This window comes from Rutilus rutilus, assembly GCF_951802725.1.
Source record: "Rutilus rutilus genome assembly, chromosome: 18".
Lineage (NCBI taxonomy): Eukaryota > Metazoa > Chordata > Actinopteri > Cypriniformes > Leuciscidae > Rutilus > Rutilus rutilus.
In genome coordinates this window covers 11,700,253-11,719,283 of record NC_140231.1, presented here as the reverse complement: position 1 = coordinate 11,719,283, position 19,031 = coordinate 11,700,253, and the positions used below count along the sequence as shown (strand labels likewise).

The following is a 19,031-nucleotide window of genomic DNA, read 5'->3' as shown; positions in this document are numbered from 1 at the left end:
TACTGCTCATTAGCCTAACTTATACATATATCTATTTGTAAAATTCTGTTTATAGTAATATCCATCTGTATATTATGCTCACATTCTGTTTATAGTAACAGCCATCTGTATATATATTCATAGTACATATCTATCTGTAAAATTATGTTTATAGTAACAGCCATCTGTATATTATATTCAGTACATATCTATCTGTAAACATTCTGTTTATAGTAATAGCCATCTGTATATTATTATATTCAGTACATATCTAGCTGTAAATTCTGTTCACAGTAATAGTTTTCTGTATATTATATTCATAGGACAATCTATCTGTAAATTTTTGTTTATAATAGTATTCAACTCTATATTTATTCAGTACATATCCATGTTCTGCACTTATGAACCACTGTATATCCTGCACTTGCTGCTATTGCACTTCTGGTTAGACCTAAACTGCATTTCGTTGCCTTGTACCTGTACTTGTGTAATGACAATAAAGTTGAATCTAATCTAATCTAATCTAATCTAATATATATGAGGAGGACAAGTATACAAAAACCTATACAAACACACAGAGGTGAACCAAAGGTCTGGTTTGATTAGAACATATGAAATAAACTATGAGTATATGATATTAAAAGATACAATAGACAAAATGATCATTCATAATAATAATATGTTTGAAAGAACTACTTATTGAAATAACCAAAAATAGATAATCATAATGATCATGAGCATACGTTTTTCATATCTTATACACCTCCTGTTGCTTTCACAATTACCATGTGAACCATGTGTTATAATCATTTCCTAGATGAAATCATGTTTTACATTACTTAATCCTCATCCAGCAATGACACATTGATTCCATTCAATTTCAACACCTCTGATTCAAGCTGAGGAGGAAGCTGCCTGATGATTAACAGGTTGTTATTGTTTTTAAGTTGACTCTAAGTATCGGAGTTAAGGGATGTGTCCTGGGGCCTGTTTCAGAAAGGAAGTTAAGTGAAAACTCTGAGTATGTTAACCCTGAAATGAGGGAAACTCTGAGTTTTCTGTTTCAGAATGAGAGGTATGTTAAACCTGAGAAAGCAGAGTAAGTCAAGCCTGTTTCAGAAAGAGAGGTAACTTACACTCAGAGTCAGTTACCTTACTCTGTGAACCTAACCTGGTCGGGAGCAGGTTTTCTTCGGTAAACCCAGAGTTTCTATCGGTCTCCTCCCATTTCTTAAAAGGGAAGCGGTGTTTAAACACCTCATTCATTCTTTCAGTACATTTTTATTAATAAAATTAATCTTTTATTAATAAATAAAATATTGCTATTTTTACTGCAGTTTTTTTCTATTTTTTTTTTATAAGATGAAGTCTATATAACTCCTTAACTGGTAACTGAAAACACAGTAGTAGATTAGAGTTACATAATGCAGTTCTAAACAAATTCTACAGAATTAAACTGTGGCATTTACTGGAAATCACTGAACTGTGTTGATCTGTGCAACAGAAGTTGATGGGCCGTCCTCCTGCTGTTCTTCCACACTCTGGGGGCGGAGGGAGAGATAAGAATACCCGTTTATACTTAGATTTAAACTTAGATTATCCACATAAAAATTTGAAAAAAATCTGAATGTGTAGATTGTTTGATGTGTAGACACATAATATTAACATTACCTCTGTAGGCCTCTCTGTGGCAGCAGAAACTATTTATCCCCATCGTCCTGTGAAGATGAGCATTTGGTCAAGTGCACTTTACAACACTATTTGTCATAATTTCTGGTACTTACAACTGCCGGGGGTTCTGTTGGGACAGGAGGCTCCAAAAGACAGATATTACCATCAGAATCTGTTGGGACCAACAAAAAACCCAACCTCAAAGTAAAATAAATGGAAATATCAAAAATAGCCTATCCAAAAAAAAAAAACCACATATGTAAACCTCTTACATTTTATGAAGGCCCTTGGATCTTCGGGAGTGACTGGCTCTGAAGTCCGTCCAGGAATTCCCTCAGCCAAAAATGCTGCTGCACTGCTAGACACTGGATGCTTTAGTTATTTAACATGTCAAATGTTTGTAAAGTCAGGTAGCCTTCACCCATGATATGCTCAAGCCTTACCTGATTGAATTATGTTTTTATATTTAATTTTCAGCTGCTGCCATGTTCTTTTAATGCCTGCAGGATTGCTCCACATGAAAATTAGAATTAGGTTGAATAACATAGGCCTATACTGTTCTTCCAGTTTCACCTCTGATATTATAACAGTTGGGCAAGTTAGTCTAAAATAGTTATTAATGTTATTTTCAACAATGTAATTAGATTAATGTAATAATTACTATCTTTAGAAAGTATTGGTCTACTTATTACTAATTACTAAATCCCATATCAACCTCAACCACTTGAACAATACAAGGAGAGACAAGAAACTGCACTTTTAATGCTTTCAAATAAACAATATACAATTGCATGAACTATTCTTGAATTGACCAAAGTGTGTAGAGGGAGAAGGTTACATAAAAATATACCTTTTAAAAATGTATGTTAAATCCACTATTGTTTTATACAGAATTGTGATAGTCTATGCAGTAGCCTATTTAATGTAATTACATCAGATTTTATTTTAAATTACAGAAGAATTAAGAGTTATCCCTTTAATTAAATCACAATATTTAGATTACTTGGTAATTAATTACACCCAACACTGTATAACAGTAGGTGTTTCTCAATGTCAAGGATACTTCCTTGGCAGGACTGATCCTTCCAAGTCACTTCCTTCAGAGGCTAGGCGAGGCTCCTCTTTAGCATTCGGAGAACACGTTTTTCAACGGCTTTGGAACAGGCTAGCAAGTGCACGTCAGTGCGTCATTACGTCAGTGAAAATGAAAAACAGAGCGTTGCTATGGACGCAGTTCTGGCAATATAATCGTTTTTAAATCAATAAACTCCTTTTTAATCATATTGATTATTTGACTGTCAAGTGTGTTTAAACAGTGCAGGTCAATTTGATCCATAACATAATGGATGTAATTATTTTTTTTAAACAAATGTTTGGTAACGTAAATATATTTACATTTGAAAGCATATTGACCCGTTAACGCTCCGACTCCGTTAACGTCCAACATTTTGAATTTTTTGAACAAGATAGCAAAGCTGCGCGCATAGGATTGTGGGTGATTTGAGAGCGTGAAGAGCGCGAAGGCTACACATATGCATCCTTTCCTGTATATGGGATATTTTTCGAACGAAGGACTCAGTCCTTGGTGGAAATTCCGAGGATCCTCGACATTGGAACAGTCCTTCGACGGATGTCGATGACGTAGCATCCTCGAAATTCTGGCTTCCGAGGATCCTTCCTTGACATTGAGAAACGCCTAGTAATTCCTCTTTTTGTTTGGCGCTGTTGCCATGGTGACTCATAATATCTGCGCTCCATTGATAATGGCTTTTTATAGTTGTGGTGCTCGCGCTTAACTCAGAGTCAGGGTTGATTGAACTAACTCATTTCAGCTGTTCTGTAACCGAAAACTCAGAGTTTCCCATCTCAGGGTAAGTCAACTCAGAGTTCAAGTTTTAACTCAGAGTTGGTTAAACCTCCTTATTGAAACAGGCCCCTGTATGTAGAAACCATATTAGATACACACTGTCTGTATTTACAAACCAATAGATCCAAGGGTTATGGTGACAGTGAAACTGACTAATTTAAAGGGATGGTTCACTTCAAAAATGAAAATTCCATCACTTACCCACCCTTAAGTTGTTCCAAACCTGTATGAATTTCTTTGTTCTGCTGAACACAAAAGAAGATATTTTGAAGAACCCAGATTTACATTTTACTTTGGTTTACTAGCCTATGGAAGCCTATGGCCCATCAACTGTTTGGTAACCCATATTCTTCTAAATATCATAATTTATGTTCAACAGAACAAAGAATTTCATAAAGGTTTTAGAACAACTTGAGTTGAGTAAATGATGACAGAATTTTCATTTTTGGGTGAACTATCCCTTTAAGTCGACTGCAACCACAGAACCTGACCAACCTCAGCTGTGCTTGATTATGTTCCAGTTCCTGGAAAGGGGCAAACAAGGGGTTTGGCAATGATAATGAACAACAGACTGAACTTCAAAGACAGAGGAACGGAGAATACAGCCATTTTGGTCAATTAGAGAGGTCTAAAAGAGGCTACTTTGATAAAGCAGATGTCTAATGTGTTTATGGAAATTCATGCTTAAATATGTTTTGTTCTTCACACATCAACATCAAAATGTGACACACACACACACACACACACACACACACACACACGCACGCATTTATATATGTTTATGGACATTTTATAATAAAACTGTGGCGTGCTATTGCATTATTAAATATATTTTATAATTCAGATGTAGGCCTAGGCTATATTTAAATATACCCTAACAAATATTCACTGAAGAAACTTGCCATATTAAATAAGTATTGCATCACTTGTTTTAAATATAATGCAATAAGTCGTTTAAAATAAGTTAAGTCAGACTATTATTCATTTTTATTTGACGGATTCTATAGCCTACATGAAATTCCTTAGTGTAAACATCATAATTAAAAAGGCATAAAAGAAATTATCATAAATAACGTCTCACAGATGTTTCATTACAAGCCAGTCAACCAGATAACATTTATTTTAGATTTTAAACTAAAAGTACGAAAAAGGTGTAGCCTATCTTTATTTCTGCTACGCTCTTCTCTGATCCACCAGTTTGACCAATCAGCTCTTGCGCCTGTGGGTGCGTCGGCATGACGTATTTATGAAAAATGGCGGCTACGCGCAGCAGTGAGTTTGGTGACTTGGTTCAAATTAAAAAGCAACTTATTTCTATTATAGCGCAGTGTAAGGAAAGAGGACTCGTCCACAGCGTGAAATGGTAAAAGCAGTTCTATTTATAATTCAACACATATCAAGAATGCAGCCAGTTATTTAATTGCACTGTCTTAATGGGTGACAGTTAGTTAGCATGACAGCTAACACAATGAAATAAACAGAAATTGTGGCTGTATCTCTAAACCTGGTCATCTGCATACACAGACATGTTTCTGCACGTGATTTAGTTGCGTCTGTAACATGTTGGGGCTTTCATACACTAACACCTATAGCATGGCAATGCCATGTTGTTTGACGCACCGTTATAACACAGTGGTACCTTTAAAACTATATTCTTTGAAAGACATTGGTGTAAAGAATAAATATGACAATCATTCTGCACCATAGTAAATATATACCATAGTATTGGTGGTCCAGGACAAGAAGATTAGATTTCACTAAATGTACTGATCATATTCATTCATTGCTTCGTTCAGCACTGTGCAATATGTTGTGTTTTATAGTGTATTGTGCTTGAAATATTGTGTGTTGTTATTTAATAATGTCTTAATAATTTACAATGTGTATTGCTAAATGTCTACCGAATGCATGTTAAATGTAGTTTCCACATACAGATTCAGAACAAAATGAGACTGATTGCTAAGTATAGGCTACTTACTCAAGGAATATTAGGAATATAGATGGTGTGTGTGTATATATATATATCTGTTTTATATACATATACAGTAGTCAACATTTCAAGTGGATCAAAAAAAGTTAATCCAAGTTGTCCTAAGACAAGAACGGGTATTGTTCAAAATTAATGTATAACTTTGATGAAAGGTTTTGATCCACTTCAAATGTTGACTACTGTATATTAGATTTGATGTATTGCTCTGCAGTGTTTAAAAAGTTGACAATATACCTGTAATTTATGTTTCAGGGCATCTGAACTGGCATTTTCTTTGGAGACCCTTCCTCTGAATGAGATCCCTCCACCACCGGAGCAAACTGAGGTCAGTCTGAACTTCTGTCTTGCTCCCGGTATAAGACAGTGTAGAGCTGGCTATAATATATTTTTGAGATGTTTATGATAACAGATGAAGATAATCTGTTTTGCCTGAAGATATGCAGGTGTAAACGTTGACCGCCTTGCCCTTTCTTCCAGGAGGACGCCCAAGATTTGGATGCTCTTTGTCTGGCCAAATCATATTTTGACCTGAAGGAATATGATCGAGCTGCATATTTTCTCCGTGGCTGCCGCAGTCAGAAAGCATATTTCCTATATATGTATTCACGCTACCTAGTAAGATGTTTCACAATTGTTTTGTACATGTTTTCTATCCCTTCTGTTTGGAGATGAAATGTGGAAGAACCTATATTCTTTTTCATTCACTCAGTCAGGGGAAAAGAAGAAAGATGACGAGACAGTTGATAGCCTTGGTAAGAAAAAAACATTTTAAACAGTGTCTCCAGCACAGACGGTCTCATCTGCTCCCATCATAAGCATGTATTTGGTTGCAGGTCCATTGGAAAAGGGTCAGGTCCGAAACGAAGCCCTGCGAGAACTTCGAGTGGAATTGAGCAAAAAACATAGTGCCGGAGAGCTGGATGGATTTGCTCTCTATCTGTATGTATCAAACAGTGTTCGGGTAACACATTACAAGTAATCCGATTACTTTTTCAAATAACTAGTGAAGTAACACATTACTTTTGAATTTACAACAAAATATCTGAGTTACTTTTTCAAATAAGTAACGCAAGTTACTTGGTTTTCCCATTTCTGACATCCCTCCTGTACCCATGTTGAGAGAAATCGTGATTAAGGTGTTGTGTGCGCTGTGAACATTGATGCTTATTGCAGTTCTATCTCGCTTTTCACATATTCAGTATTTCTCCAGAATTTTTTTGTTTTTTATTGCTGAAGTAAATGTGTTGAACTTTCTTCTCATGCGTCCTATTCTTTTGCGATCCAGAACGGCAGCAAATCTGAAAAATTAATTTGAGTTGCGCCCTCTACTGTACATGCGTGAATTTGCATTTCTTTCAGCCTGAGGCTTATTTATTTCACTTTTGGTGTGAAAGTGCCTTTACATATGCCAAAAATAGACGTTTTTTGGGGGGTTATTAAAAAAAGCAAACAAGCAAGACCAGCCCAGGTGTGGAAAAGTAACGTAAAAGTAATGTAACACATTACTTTCCATAAAAAGTATCTAACACAATTTTAAAGTAACTTTCCCCAACACTAGCGAGTTCTGGTTTGCACAATACTAAAATAAACTATAGTTTAGTGATCATCTAGGACTGCTTGTTAACTTTTTGTTAATACAATCTTGTTTTTCACCAGTTATGGGGTGGTTCTTCGGAAACTGGATTTGCTGAAGGAGGCGGTAGAGATCTTTGTCGCTGCGACACACGCTCTCCCTCTGCACTGGGGATCATGGCTGGAGCTCTGCAATCTCATCACCAACATTGAAATGGTCCATCTTTTTCCCAACTAGCTGTGCTCTGCCTTGCGTTACAGTTCAGTGCCGGTACACTGAAGTAGACACACAAACGTACTGAAATAGCTTCTCTGTTTTGTCTTTCTCAGCTGAAGTCCCTGTCTCTGCCTGACTGCTGGGTGAGGGATTTCTTCATGGCGCACATGTACACTGAACTGCAGATGATCAAAGAGGCGCTGCAGAAATATCAGAGCCTTATGGAAGCAGGGTTTGCCAAGAGCACCTACATCATCTCCCAGATCGCCGTGGCTTACCATAACATACGAGGTGACCGCTAGTTGTTGCAAACAGCAAATATATAGCATATATATATATTATAGGTATACTGTAGTGATTCAGGATAAGACACACAGTTTGGAAGATGGATTCATGATGTACTCGTAAATTTTGAAACAAAAAGTTTCATGGTGTACCTTTAAAATTAATTTAAGTGTATAAAAAACAGGATGAGGGAATATGGAAAATGCAATAAAGTTCCATTTGTTGTTGACAATAATTAACTACACTTGAACTAGCAATGAAAAAAACATTTATCAACCGTAGTTAACTCATTCATGTTAATTTCAACATTTAATAATACATTGTTAGAATTAAATGTTTTATCTGTTCATTCACAGCTAACATGAACTAATACGAACAGTTGAATTTGTATTACGTTAACAAAGATGAATACCGGTAAATACTGTAACAAATGTATTTCTCATTGATAGTAAATGTTATTTAATGCATTAACTAACGAAACCTTCTTGTAAAGTGTTTCCAATTTTTCTTCCCCAGATATTGATCAAGCCTTATATCTGTTTAATGAACTCCGGGAACAGGATCCTTTTCGCATCGAAAACATGGACACGTTCTCCAACCTGCTTTATGTCCGGGTAAGAAACTGTTGATCAGGGGTTGAAGTCGGCCTGAAATTAAAGGAGAACTCCGGTCAATTTTAACATTGAGCTCATTTTTTTGTACATTTGGAGTGCTGTCAATACAGAGAACAACGACAAAAATCGGTGTTGCCTACACCGAGTTATTCTATTTTTAAAATTTGCACCCTGTTGACTTCAATGGGGCAAGTAGTAAGCCTGCTTTTTAGCCTCTTAACATCCTTTAAGTGTCATTACAAGTGCACAGAAAATGTGAGTGATTCCTTCCGAGTGAACACGGGTGGATCTGACTGCAGTAGATGTTAGAGATATTAATAAAAATGAAGTTAATTCAGCCAGCGCACATACCTTTGTTTACATCCTGTTTTCGGTGGAAGGCCATAGTAATCGATTGTTGAGTTCACGCGCATAGGTTTAGTACCTATGATCACGCGCGTGAACTCGACAATCGACTACTATGGCCTTCCACCGAAAACAGGATGTAAACAAAGGTATGAGCGCTGGCTGAATTAACTTCATTTTTATTAATATCTCTAACATCTACTGCAGTCAGATCCACCCGTGTTCACTCGGAAGGAATCACTCACATTTTCTGTGCACTTGTAATGACACTTAAAGGATGTTAAGAGGCTAAAAAGCAGGCTTACTACTTGCCCCATTGAAGTCAACAGGGTGCAAATTTTAAAAATAGAATAACTCGGTGTAGGCAACACCGATTTTTGTCGTTGTTCTCTGTATTGACAGCACTCCAAATGTACAAAAAAATGAGCTCAATGTTAAAATTGACCGGAGTTCTCCTTTAATCAACTATTAATACATCTATTTTCTAAATGTATATTATAGGTCGTCTTATTGTGAATAATTCATCCAAGTATACGTTTCATTTAATCAAATAATTGCCCCAATTTTTTAGTCAAAAACAGACTTCTATGTTGAAGTATGCAGGGCTTCTCCAATTATTTATTGAGCTAAAACACGCCCCTTTCTTATGATTGACAGGACGGATTTTTTTTTAAATGTGACAATTATTAGCTTTGGTTATGTGATGCGTAATTCAAAAGACAGTAACTGTCATATTTCTTTGAAAATACATCAGAATAAGGGAGAAAACACAGTTTTCCATTTCATGCGGACTTTATCACTTTAACAAGTGATTTTTCTATCATTTCTAATCAGGCAAAGGATAGAGTGCCCATACAAAGTTGTCTCAGCCAATGGAATTGCTTTTGGGTCCAAGGGGGATTGGACAGTGCTGGGGGATCTTGCAGGATATGGTTTCTTGGGTCAGATTACAATGTTCCAGATGACAGATTATCTTCTGATATTGTATTAAACTGGAATATATAGGATCATACGAAAATGCAAGTAGAAATGAATTTCGGTTTTAGTAGATAATTTTGTGTTAAGATCCTCTGTTTGTTTGTCTTATTTTTCAGAGCATGAAGCCGGAGCTCAGTTATCTGGCCCATAATCTGGTGGAGATAGATAAGTACAGAGTGGAGACATGCTGCGTCATAGGTGAGGATGAGAAAAAAATGTAGTCAGATATATATATAAATTAGTTATTGTTAGTCACTGTACATGTCGGTCAGACAAACTCTTACTGTCTTAAGTTCGCGATTCTTAGGGGATGTAAAGTGGACACAATGTCGTGTTGATGGTCATACATCTGGTTAAGTGACATACTATGCTCAATATCGGTGATCTGGACAGTTTGTTGATAAGAGGATGCTGTTGTGTTGAATTTTTCCAAGGAAGCATGTGTGCATAAAACAGTGCCTTCCAGTTTAACAAGTTTTGGATTTCTGCAACGAGGATGTAAGAAAAACAAGACAAAATAGCCTGAGGATGGAGTAGTCTATAATAATATGTCCTTGAAATTGAACATCAGCCATTAAGTCACTACTGAAAACTGTTTGTTTTGTTGTCCGCTCACAGGTAACTATTACAGTCTGCGGTCTCAGCATGAGAAAGCCGCCCTGTATTTTCAGCGTGCTCTGAAGCTGAATCCGCGCTGTTTGGGGGCCTGGACCCTCATGGGTCATGAGTACATGGAGATGAAAAACACATCAGCTGCCATTCAGGCCTACAGGTACCAGGGATGGGATTCTTCCGAATTTATATGTATTTCCGTATTTTCTGACCTGAAAAATATGACCCGGATTGCATATATCCAAGGGTAAAAAAATGGTTGAGGGGAGGTGTTTGGTGTTACTGTATGATGATTGAAATCGCCAAATCTCCTTAAACAGTTACTAAATAAACTGCAAAATGTTATATTTTCTAACTAATATGTTATTTAGCTATATTATGTCTTCTTTCTAATGTCATGCATGGATTGCTTCTGACATCTGCATGTTAGCCAGGGTTCAAAGTGCCAAATGAGAGTAAAAAACATAGAAACGGTGGTACTTACCTGTTGCCTGGTACCTTCTTATGAATTTTAACAATGCATGGTTGTGAGAATGTAATAGGGCTTAGGGAAATCATCAAATCAAAACGCTTATGATGTAATACTATATATACAGTGAGGAAAAAAAGTATTTGAACACCCTGCTATTTTGCAAGTTCTCCCACTTGGAAATCATGGAGGGGTCTGAAATTGTCATCGTAGGTGCATGTCCACTGTGAGAGACATAATCTAAAAAAAAAAATCCAGAAGTCACAATATATGATTTTTTAACTATTTATTTGTATGATACAGCTGCAAATAAGTATTTGAACACCTGTCTATCAGCTAGAATTCTGACCCTCAAAGACCTGTTAGTCTCCTTTTAAAATGTCCACCTCCACTCCATTTATTATCCTAAATTAGATGCACCTGTTTGAGGTCGTTAGCTGCATAAAGACACCTGTCCACCCCATACAATCAGTAAGAATCAAACTACTAACATGGCCAAGACCAAAGAGCTGTCCAAAGACACTAGAGAAAAAATTGTACACCTCCACAAGGCTGGAAAGGGCTACGGGGAAATTGCCAAGCAGCTTGGTGAAAAAAGGTCCACTGTTGGAGCAATCATTAGAAAATGGAAGAAGCTAAACATGACTGTCAATCTCCCTCGGACTGGGGCTCCATGCAAGATCTCACCTCGTGGGGTCTCAATGATCCTAAGAAAGGTGAGAAATCAGCCCAGAACTACACGGGAGGAGCTGGTCAATGACCTGAAAAGAGCTGGGACCACCGTTTCCAAGGTTACTGTTGGTAATACACTAAGACGTCATGGTTTGAAATCATGCATGGCACGGAAGGTTCCCCTGCTTAAACCAGCACATGTCAAGGCCCGTCTTAAGTTTGCCAATGACCATTTGGATGATCCAGAGGAGTCATGGGAGAAAGTCATGTGGTCAGATGAGACCAAAATAGAACTTTTTGGTCATAATTCCACTAAACATGTTTGGAGGAAGAAGAATGATGAGTACCATCCCAAGAACACCATCCCTACTGTGAAGCATGGGGGTGGTAGCATCATGCTTTGGGGGTGTTTTTCTGCACATGGGACAGGACGACTGCACTGTATTAAGGAGAGGATGACCGGGGCCATGTATTGCGAGATTTTGGGGAACAACCTCCTTCCCTCAGTTAGAGCATTGAAGATGGGTCGAGGCTGGGTCTTCCAACATGACAATGACCCGAAGCACACAGCCAGGATAACCAAGGAGTGGCTCTGTAAGAAGCATATCAAGGTTCTGGCGTGGCCTAGCCAGTCTCCAGACCTAAACCCAATAGAGAATCTTTGGAGGGAGCTCAAACTCCGTGTTTCTCAGCGACAGCCCAGAAACCTGACTGATCTAGAGAAGATCTGTGTGGAGGAGTGGGCCAAAATCCCTCCTGCAGTGTGTGCAAACCTGGTGAAAAACTACAGGAAACGTTTGACCTCTGTAATTGCAAACAAAGGCTACTGTACCAAATATTAACATTGATTTTCTCAGGTGTTCAAATACTTATTTGCAGCTGTATCATACAAATAAATAGTTAAAAAATCATACATTGTGATTTCTGGATTTTTTTTTTTAGATTATGTCTCTCACAGTGGACATGCACCTACGATGACAATTTCAGACCCCTCCATGATTTCTAAGTGGGAGAACTTGCAAAATAGCAGGGTGTTCAAATACTTATAGATAGTCAGGTCTATACAAAGTCTAACAGTAGTATTCAGGTAGGCTACAGAAATTAAGCCTAAATGTAAAATAACACTATTTGTTCACTGAAGAAATTAAATATAGTTTCATCTTTCTTAAAGTTATATTTTGTTATTTTATTAATATTAATAATGACACAGACAACAGTAGGAATATTGGGTGTCTGCTGTCACTTTAAGACTGAATGCATGGACCGAAAAAAATTACAAACATCAACTATGACATAACCGAGAAAATACTTGCCGAGACGGGTAGACGAGTTTTTAACATAATTTTGTGTGCATGTGTGTCTGTTCAAGTGCAAGGAAACGCAAAAGAGGAATCAACTCGGTGTTCGAGCACTCTCTCTCTCTCTCTCTCTATCTCTCTCTAAGCATTCGCCGAACCAAACAAGTCAGGTGTGAATACACCCTTAGTAAAATCACTTGACTTCAGCAACCTTTGTTGCATTATATGCCAACGGTGACAGTTGAAAAATGGGAAAAAGCACTTCTTGTGCATGCCTGTAACTTAAGAATTATTAAAGATACCTTAATATCCTTTTAGATTCTGGTTCTTAACTAACATTTCTTTTGGTATCTTAATTTAAAATACCCTACATGGTTCAATCCCAGAGATCTTAATGTTGCTACATGAGTAAATTGGTCAATTGTACACATTTTCAGGTGTCAAAAACCAAATGTGGGTCACTTTACATAGTTTATTAAAAAAAAAAAATGTTTTAAAGAGGGAATATCTGACCAACAAATAATGTTGAAACTAGAAATGTGTATCGTTTTTTTTTCTTTTCTCTCAACACAATTGCATAGAATTTACCTGTTTGAGTGCCATAAATATTATTTTTCCAAAGTTTGCATGCCTGTAACTCTAAAAGTATTCAAGATATCTTAATATCCTTCTAGATTCTAATTCTTATTAAACTTTTCTTTTGAAATATTCATTTTTTAAGGCCCAATATGGTTCAATCAATGGGGATCCCAATGCGACTCCATGTTCAAATTGTTAAATTTTGCTAATTTCCATTGGTCAAAAACCAACCATTTCAACTTTTCAAATAACTGATACTCATAGTGTTTAAAGAGGAATGTCTGAAGAACAAATAATACTGAAACTAGAAATGTATCTTTGATGAAGCAGAAAAAAGGAAAAAAAAAAAAAATGATATCTCTTGTTTGTTTTATCTTTAATCAAATCTAATTAATCATATCTTTAATAAATAGTTGGTTGTGTTTATCATTATTATCATTTGAAATGTATGTTCAATGCTCTTTTCACTTATTAATCTTGATGTCTCTATAGTTATGTTCTTTCTGTAAGGTGTGAGCAGAAATCTAAAGTTTCCACTAGACAGACCACACTGGACTTTTTTTGTTTTTGTTAAAGTGCTAAAGATGTTATCTTAAATTCATGTCAGCAGAAAAGACATCTAGCATGTAGGGGAAAGGGTGCAAGAGACGCTTCTTTTAAATACTAATGTGTATGTATGTGTTGAGACTAACAATTTTCTGTCTCATATAGTCAAGAACAAAATGAGAAACTGTACACTCACCACAGGGGTGCGAAACCACAGAAGCCAGATGTCTAATCTTGTTGCTGTTTCTGGTGGGGCTGCCTTGTTTCAATATACAGTGAAAAGAGGAACTTGGCTTCGCTCATCTAAGTTAACTGTAGAAAAGGAAGACATATTTTCTGTATAGGTTAGTCTTACTTTGGACTCTTTGCTCTTTTGCCATCTGTCTTATAGAAAGAGAGCTCTCGATCACTTCGCTTTTCCTTAGGCAAGAATATTTTACTCAGAGTGTGACTTTGATTAGAAATAAGTGACTTAACTGTTCATGTTATATTTCTTTTATTAAACTTTAACTCCTGATTATGAATGAAATATTACTTCTCTTACTGCAACTATAGCTGCTTTTCATTACCCTTGAAATTGAATTGCGAATTAAAAAAAATACGGCCAATGGAAACGTGTCAATTTCACAAAAACACCCATTTATCGCCAAAAAGTTTTTATGCTCGCATGAGGTGGTTTTTCAGGCAATTCGAAAAAGAAATATTTCGCTAAACTGCAATGGAAACAGTTTTTGCGCATTTACAGGTCATCTGACGTAGATGACGCAGTATGTTTGGACAGAGTACGAGACAGAGCTCTTTATTAAATTCATATAAGACAAAAGAATTAAAGGAATAATGGATTCTAAACCTCAAATAAATGCCACAATCAAGACCTCGAAGCAGATATGAGGGAGAAACACCTCATATGTGCCGCTCACAAGTATAATAAGGGTCGTTCCTTACCATTAATGCTTGGAAAACACACATACATCGCCTTTGATTAATAATAATGGCTAGTGCAGTGGCTGGGCTGTACATAAACCTACCAACGTCCGTTACCATGGTTTTTGGAATAATTGTACTTATCGCGAGAGGAAAAATTAATTTTTAGTCGCATAACATCAGTTAATGGAAACGCCGCCATTTCGCAATAGTTTTTTGTCGACATTTAGAAAAAATCACAAAAGTTTTGCGCAAATCTGTAATGGAAACGTGCCTTATGTCTGCTGACTACTGGATCTCCAGTTATAATTTATATAGCAAGGTGTATCTCTGTTATTGCTGATTGTTGAGTCTTAGGAACATGGAGACTACATCCCAAATAACGGTCACTTGGACGAAGCAATGATTCCCGACTGGAGCGCACACTCACTAACCATGGCAATCACTCCCTTTATGGGACAATTGTCCACCAATCCGGACGTGATTGTCGTACGCCCCAACTCTTTCTTTGTCTCGAGCCAAAATATGAAAGAGTTGGGTCCTTTCCAGGCTAGCTCACAGACTCAAACAATCCGCAACACCCAGAAGACTCACCTCTCTGTTTATGCCTTGCGAAGCATCACCAATTCACCAACTCATACTCATGCTCATGCTAGGAGATCCAGTCAGATGATAAAATCAATTTTATCAGACGATCAAATAATAAATGAGAAATAAAATAGATTTTATCATCTGACTGGATCTCCTCGCATCAATCTGGTTTCCCTCTATCAAAGCAATTGAATACAACACCACCAATATATTTTTCTGAAGTTTATGTCTTTAACTCAAGATGTGTTAAAGATATCTTAATGTCATTTTAGATTCTTGTTCTTATGAAACTTTTCTTTTGGAATCTTAATTTGTAAGGCCATATATGATAGTTCAATCCTGGAGATATTGGGATGTCAATGGGGTGACGTAATTTAACTCTAAAACTCTTTTAACGTATTTTAACTTTAAAATGAACAAAATCCTTTCTTTTAAATAGATTCATATAAATACACTTTTGAGGAAAAAGTTATGTGCCTCAACTTGACCATTTCAGGGGATTTTTGGCACTCAGAGAGGTATGTTGTATGCAATTGTTTTGATAGAGGGAAACAACATATATTTCTAGTTGACATTCCCCTTTAAATGCAATAAGTATCAGCGGTGTGAAAAGTGAACCGCATTATCAGTGGTGTGAAAAGTGAACCGCATTTGGGTTTTGACCATTGAAAATGGGTAAAATGCGACAAACTGAACATGGACCCGCACTGAGATTCCCATATCTATGGGATTGAACCATATAGGGCCTTTCAAAAGAAAAGTTTGAGAACTAGAATCTAAAATCATATTGAGAGATCTTTAATATTTAGCACACAATCATTGGAAAAGTAATATTTATGGCAATCAGACAGGTATGTTCTATGCAGTTGTGTTCATAGAAAAAAATAAGATGCATATCTAGTTTCAACATTATTTGTTGTTCAGATAATCTGCTTTAAAAGAAAATAATATAAACTGTATGTAAAGTGACCCACATTTGGTTTATGACCACTGAAAATGTGTAAATTGACCAATTTACTCATGGAGCCACATTAAGATCTCAAAATGGCTCAATTGCCCCCCCCCCCTACATTATTGTTTGGACCAGGAAGTCATACTGAATTGTTGTATTCATGTTAAGAAGTAAAGTAAGTGCTACATTTTTAGCCTAAAAGATTAATGTAATCCATTGTCTCTTCTTGTCTCTTAGACATGCAATTGAAGTGAACAAAAGGGACTACCGGGCCTGGTACGGACTCGGACAGACCTACGAGATCCTCAAAATGCCTTTCTACTCACTCTACTACTACAGGAAGGCCCATCAACTCAGGTGGGTGCATCATGTACACCAGGGGTGCCCAACCCTGCTCCTGCCGATTGACTGTCCTGCACAGTTTATCTCCAACCCTAATCAAACACACCTGAAGCAACCAATTAAGGTCTTCAGGATCACTTGAAAATTTAAGGGAAATTTGGGCACTCCTCATGTTTTATGCAATATAGACCCTAGAAAGTTCACTTATGCTGTGTTTGTATCAGGCCCAACGACTCGCGAATGCTTGTAGCTCTTGGTGAATGTTACGAGAAACTGTCTCAGCAAGTTGAGGCCAAAAAGGTGAACAGTTATGATTATTCAGCACTGGAATAGATCATTTTCTCTCAGAATGTGAAATAATTTCCCAATGATTCTTTGTTTTTGTGGGTTCAGTGTTACTGGAGGGCTTATTCGGTTGGGGATGTGGAGAGAATGGCTCTTCTGAAGCTGGCAAAGTGAGTGAGGTTTGGTTCAGGATAATGGTCATAGTGTTGTCGTTGCCCGTTTTGGTGAAACTGTATGTTTGCTTTTAGGCTTCACGAGCAACTGAATGAATCTGACGACGCTGCACAGTGCTACATAATCTACATCCAGGATATTTTCTCATGTGGTGTAAGTTACTGGAGTTTTTGCACGTCATGCGTACAGTACATCAAGATCTGATTTGATGTTAATAGTCACGTGATTAGAAGTATGTCTTTTCGACTGATCAGATGTGTTTCTGTGATCTCAGGAGCAGCTGGAGCATGCTGAGGTGAGCACCGCTCTGCGTTATCTAGGCCAGTACTACTTCAAGAACAGACTGTACGATGAGGCGTCTCTCTGCGCTCAGCGCTGCTGCGACTACAATGACGTGAGTTTCTTCCGTTCGTCACCCTTCATTATGATATTATTTAAGATTCATTAAGATAATAAAGTTTGCAGACTTTGATCAAAGTGATTTAGCCAGAAAGTAATTTAAAAAGCTTTAAGTTTGCAGGTTTTAAGGATTTGTAAGTAGTTTTAAAAGCTTGAAGATTTTAAAGCCATGCAATCTGTAAGACCGACATATTGACGTTCTTTAACATTCTTAGTGTTACTAGCATGTTGTTAGTTGCTAACATGTTTTGACATTTCTGTTGTTCTGTAATTGATTAGAATGTTTTAATATTTCTATAAGTTCTTAGCATGGTTTAGCATTTTGTTAGGCATTGATAGCACGATTTGTTAAGATGTTTTAACATGTTGCCAACATGATTTATCACATTGTCAGCACGTTTTGACATTTTGCTAGCATGTCCTAGGCGAGCTGTTAGGCTTTGCTAGTAAACCCGTTAGTCTGATCAGTTAGAAAAGGTGTAGCACACTAAAGCCCCCAACATAATTAGGAATCTCTGGTTGGGCTATCCACCTTATTTTTCAACACAGAAGTAAGGTGTTTTCTTAAATAATATATAAAAGTGCAGTAAACTATAAAACTGTTTGTGCTACAAACCAGCATGTTTATAATTGACACTTTATTAAAATAATATGGTAAGAAATATCAATTTGCAATATCAAGCAGCATAACAGGCTAACAAATAAGTGCTTGCCTGCACTTACCTGAAAAACAAGGTGGATAACCATAGACTAAAGAAAAGAAAGGATGACGTGTCTCCACCTTCTTCCATTGTTTAAAAATGAAGCCAAAATAATCCCAGAAATGGTGGTTGACATTGTGTGCCAATTACATAATTTGGAGCTAGAGTCTGCAGTAGTGATCCTGTATCAAGATCCCACCTATAGTCCTGTTCACAAGCACAGCTGGCAATCAGGACTTCACACAGTTTTATAGCATCAAATAACTAACTGAAACCAAACTTATTGGAAAACCGATCACTTGCATGATTGAAAACTACCTAAAATGACAGAAACCATCTTTGGAATAAAATTATTTGAAATACATGTAAAGCCAGCCACCAGAGAGAGTCGATCAAGATGTTTTGGCTTCACTTTGACACCCCATGTTTGGTGAAAAATAGCTTGGTCAATTTCTGGTAATTTATTTCCTCTTTGTAGATGTTCAATATAGAATTTCTGGAGCTTGCTTTCTCACTTAAACTAGCACTACTAGTCGAACTTGTTGGCTTGCTTCTTTTCAGGCGCGAGAGGAAGGCAAGGCTTTGTTAAGACAAATCTCGGCGGTGCGGGAGCAAGGAGAGCCTTCATCTACAGACCTGTCATTACCCTGCGTCTTCAACCCTCTGTCCAACAACACCACTCCAGTCAGGAGAGTATCTCCACTCGACCTGTCGTCTATTACACCCTAACTCAGCCCGGTCGCAGACGGGTCGGTTTTTCCACCTAGAAACTTGCTTTGATCATCTTTATGTTCCCGTATGCTACATTGTAAATAACTGCCTGTACAGACAAAGGTGGCCATTGTGTTAAATAAAATGCTAAAACATTGAAGGTTGAATGTTTTATTATAAAACTCACCCATTTAGTTGAGATTATACAGTGTAGAGAAAGACATTCAAAAGTGACAAACCATAAAACATGACCAAAAT

At 37.0% G+C, this 19,031-nt stretch overlaps 1 protein-coding gene and 1 long non-coding RNA gene across 2 annotated transcripts; one reads left to right on the top strand and one right to left on the bottom strand.

Annotated features, from left to right (window-relative positions):
- Nucleotides 1-1,194: 1,194 nt before the first annotated feature.
- Nucleotides 1,195-2,468, bottom strand: LOC311276543. The gene is made up of 3 exons (XR_014625077.1): nt 1,764-2,468; nt 1,651-1,697; nt 1,195-1,520 (listed from the first exon to the last, which is right to left on the bottom strand). It is a non-coding gene; the product is annotated as an uncharacterized lncRNA (long non-coding RNA).
- A 2,271-nt stretch (nt 2,469-4,739) lies between these two features.
- Nucleotides 4,740-18,958, top strand: cdc23 (CDC23 (cell division cycle 23, yeast, homolog)). Its single transcript, XM_084387049.1, has 16 exons — nt 4,740-4,880; nt 5,760-5,832; nt 5,985-6,122; nt 6,217-6,259; nt 6,341-6,446; nt 7,164-7,296; nt 7,410-7,587; nt 8,098-8,195; nt 9,635-9,716; nt 10,137-10,290; nt 16,399-16,518; nt 16,728-16,803; nt 16,897-16,958; nt 17,037-17,115; nt 17,237-17,356; nt 18,624-18,958. Exons 1-16 carry the CDS (start codon nt 4,771-4,773, stop codon nt 18,789-18,791), a joined length of 1,740 nt encoding a protein of 579 aa, XP_084243175.1. The 5' UTR covers nt 4,740-4,770; the 3' UTR covers nt 18,792-18,958.
- The last annotated feature ends 73 nt before the right edge of the window (nt 18,959-19,031 follow it).

Coding starts and splice junctions, on each gene's coding strand:
- cdc23 (XM_084387049.1), top strand. CDS start 4,771: ATGGCGGCTACGCGCAGCAGTGAGTTTGGTGACTTGGTTCAAATTAAA. Junction 6,447..7,163: donor GATGGATTTGCTCTCTATCT/GTATGTATCAAA, acceptor GTTTTTCACCAG/TTATGGGGTGGTTCTTCGGA. Junction 7,588..8,097: donor GGCTTACCATAACATACGAG/GTGACCGCTAGT, acceptor TTTCTTCCCCAG/ATATTGATCAAGCCTTATAT.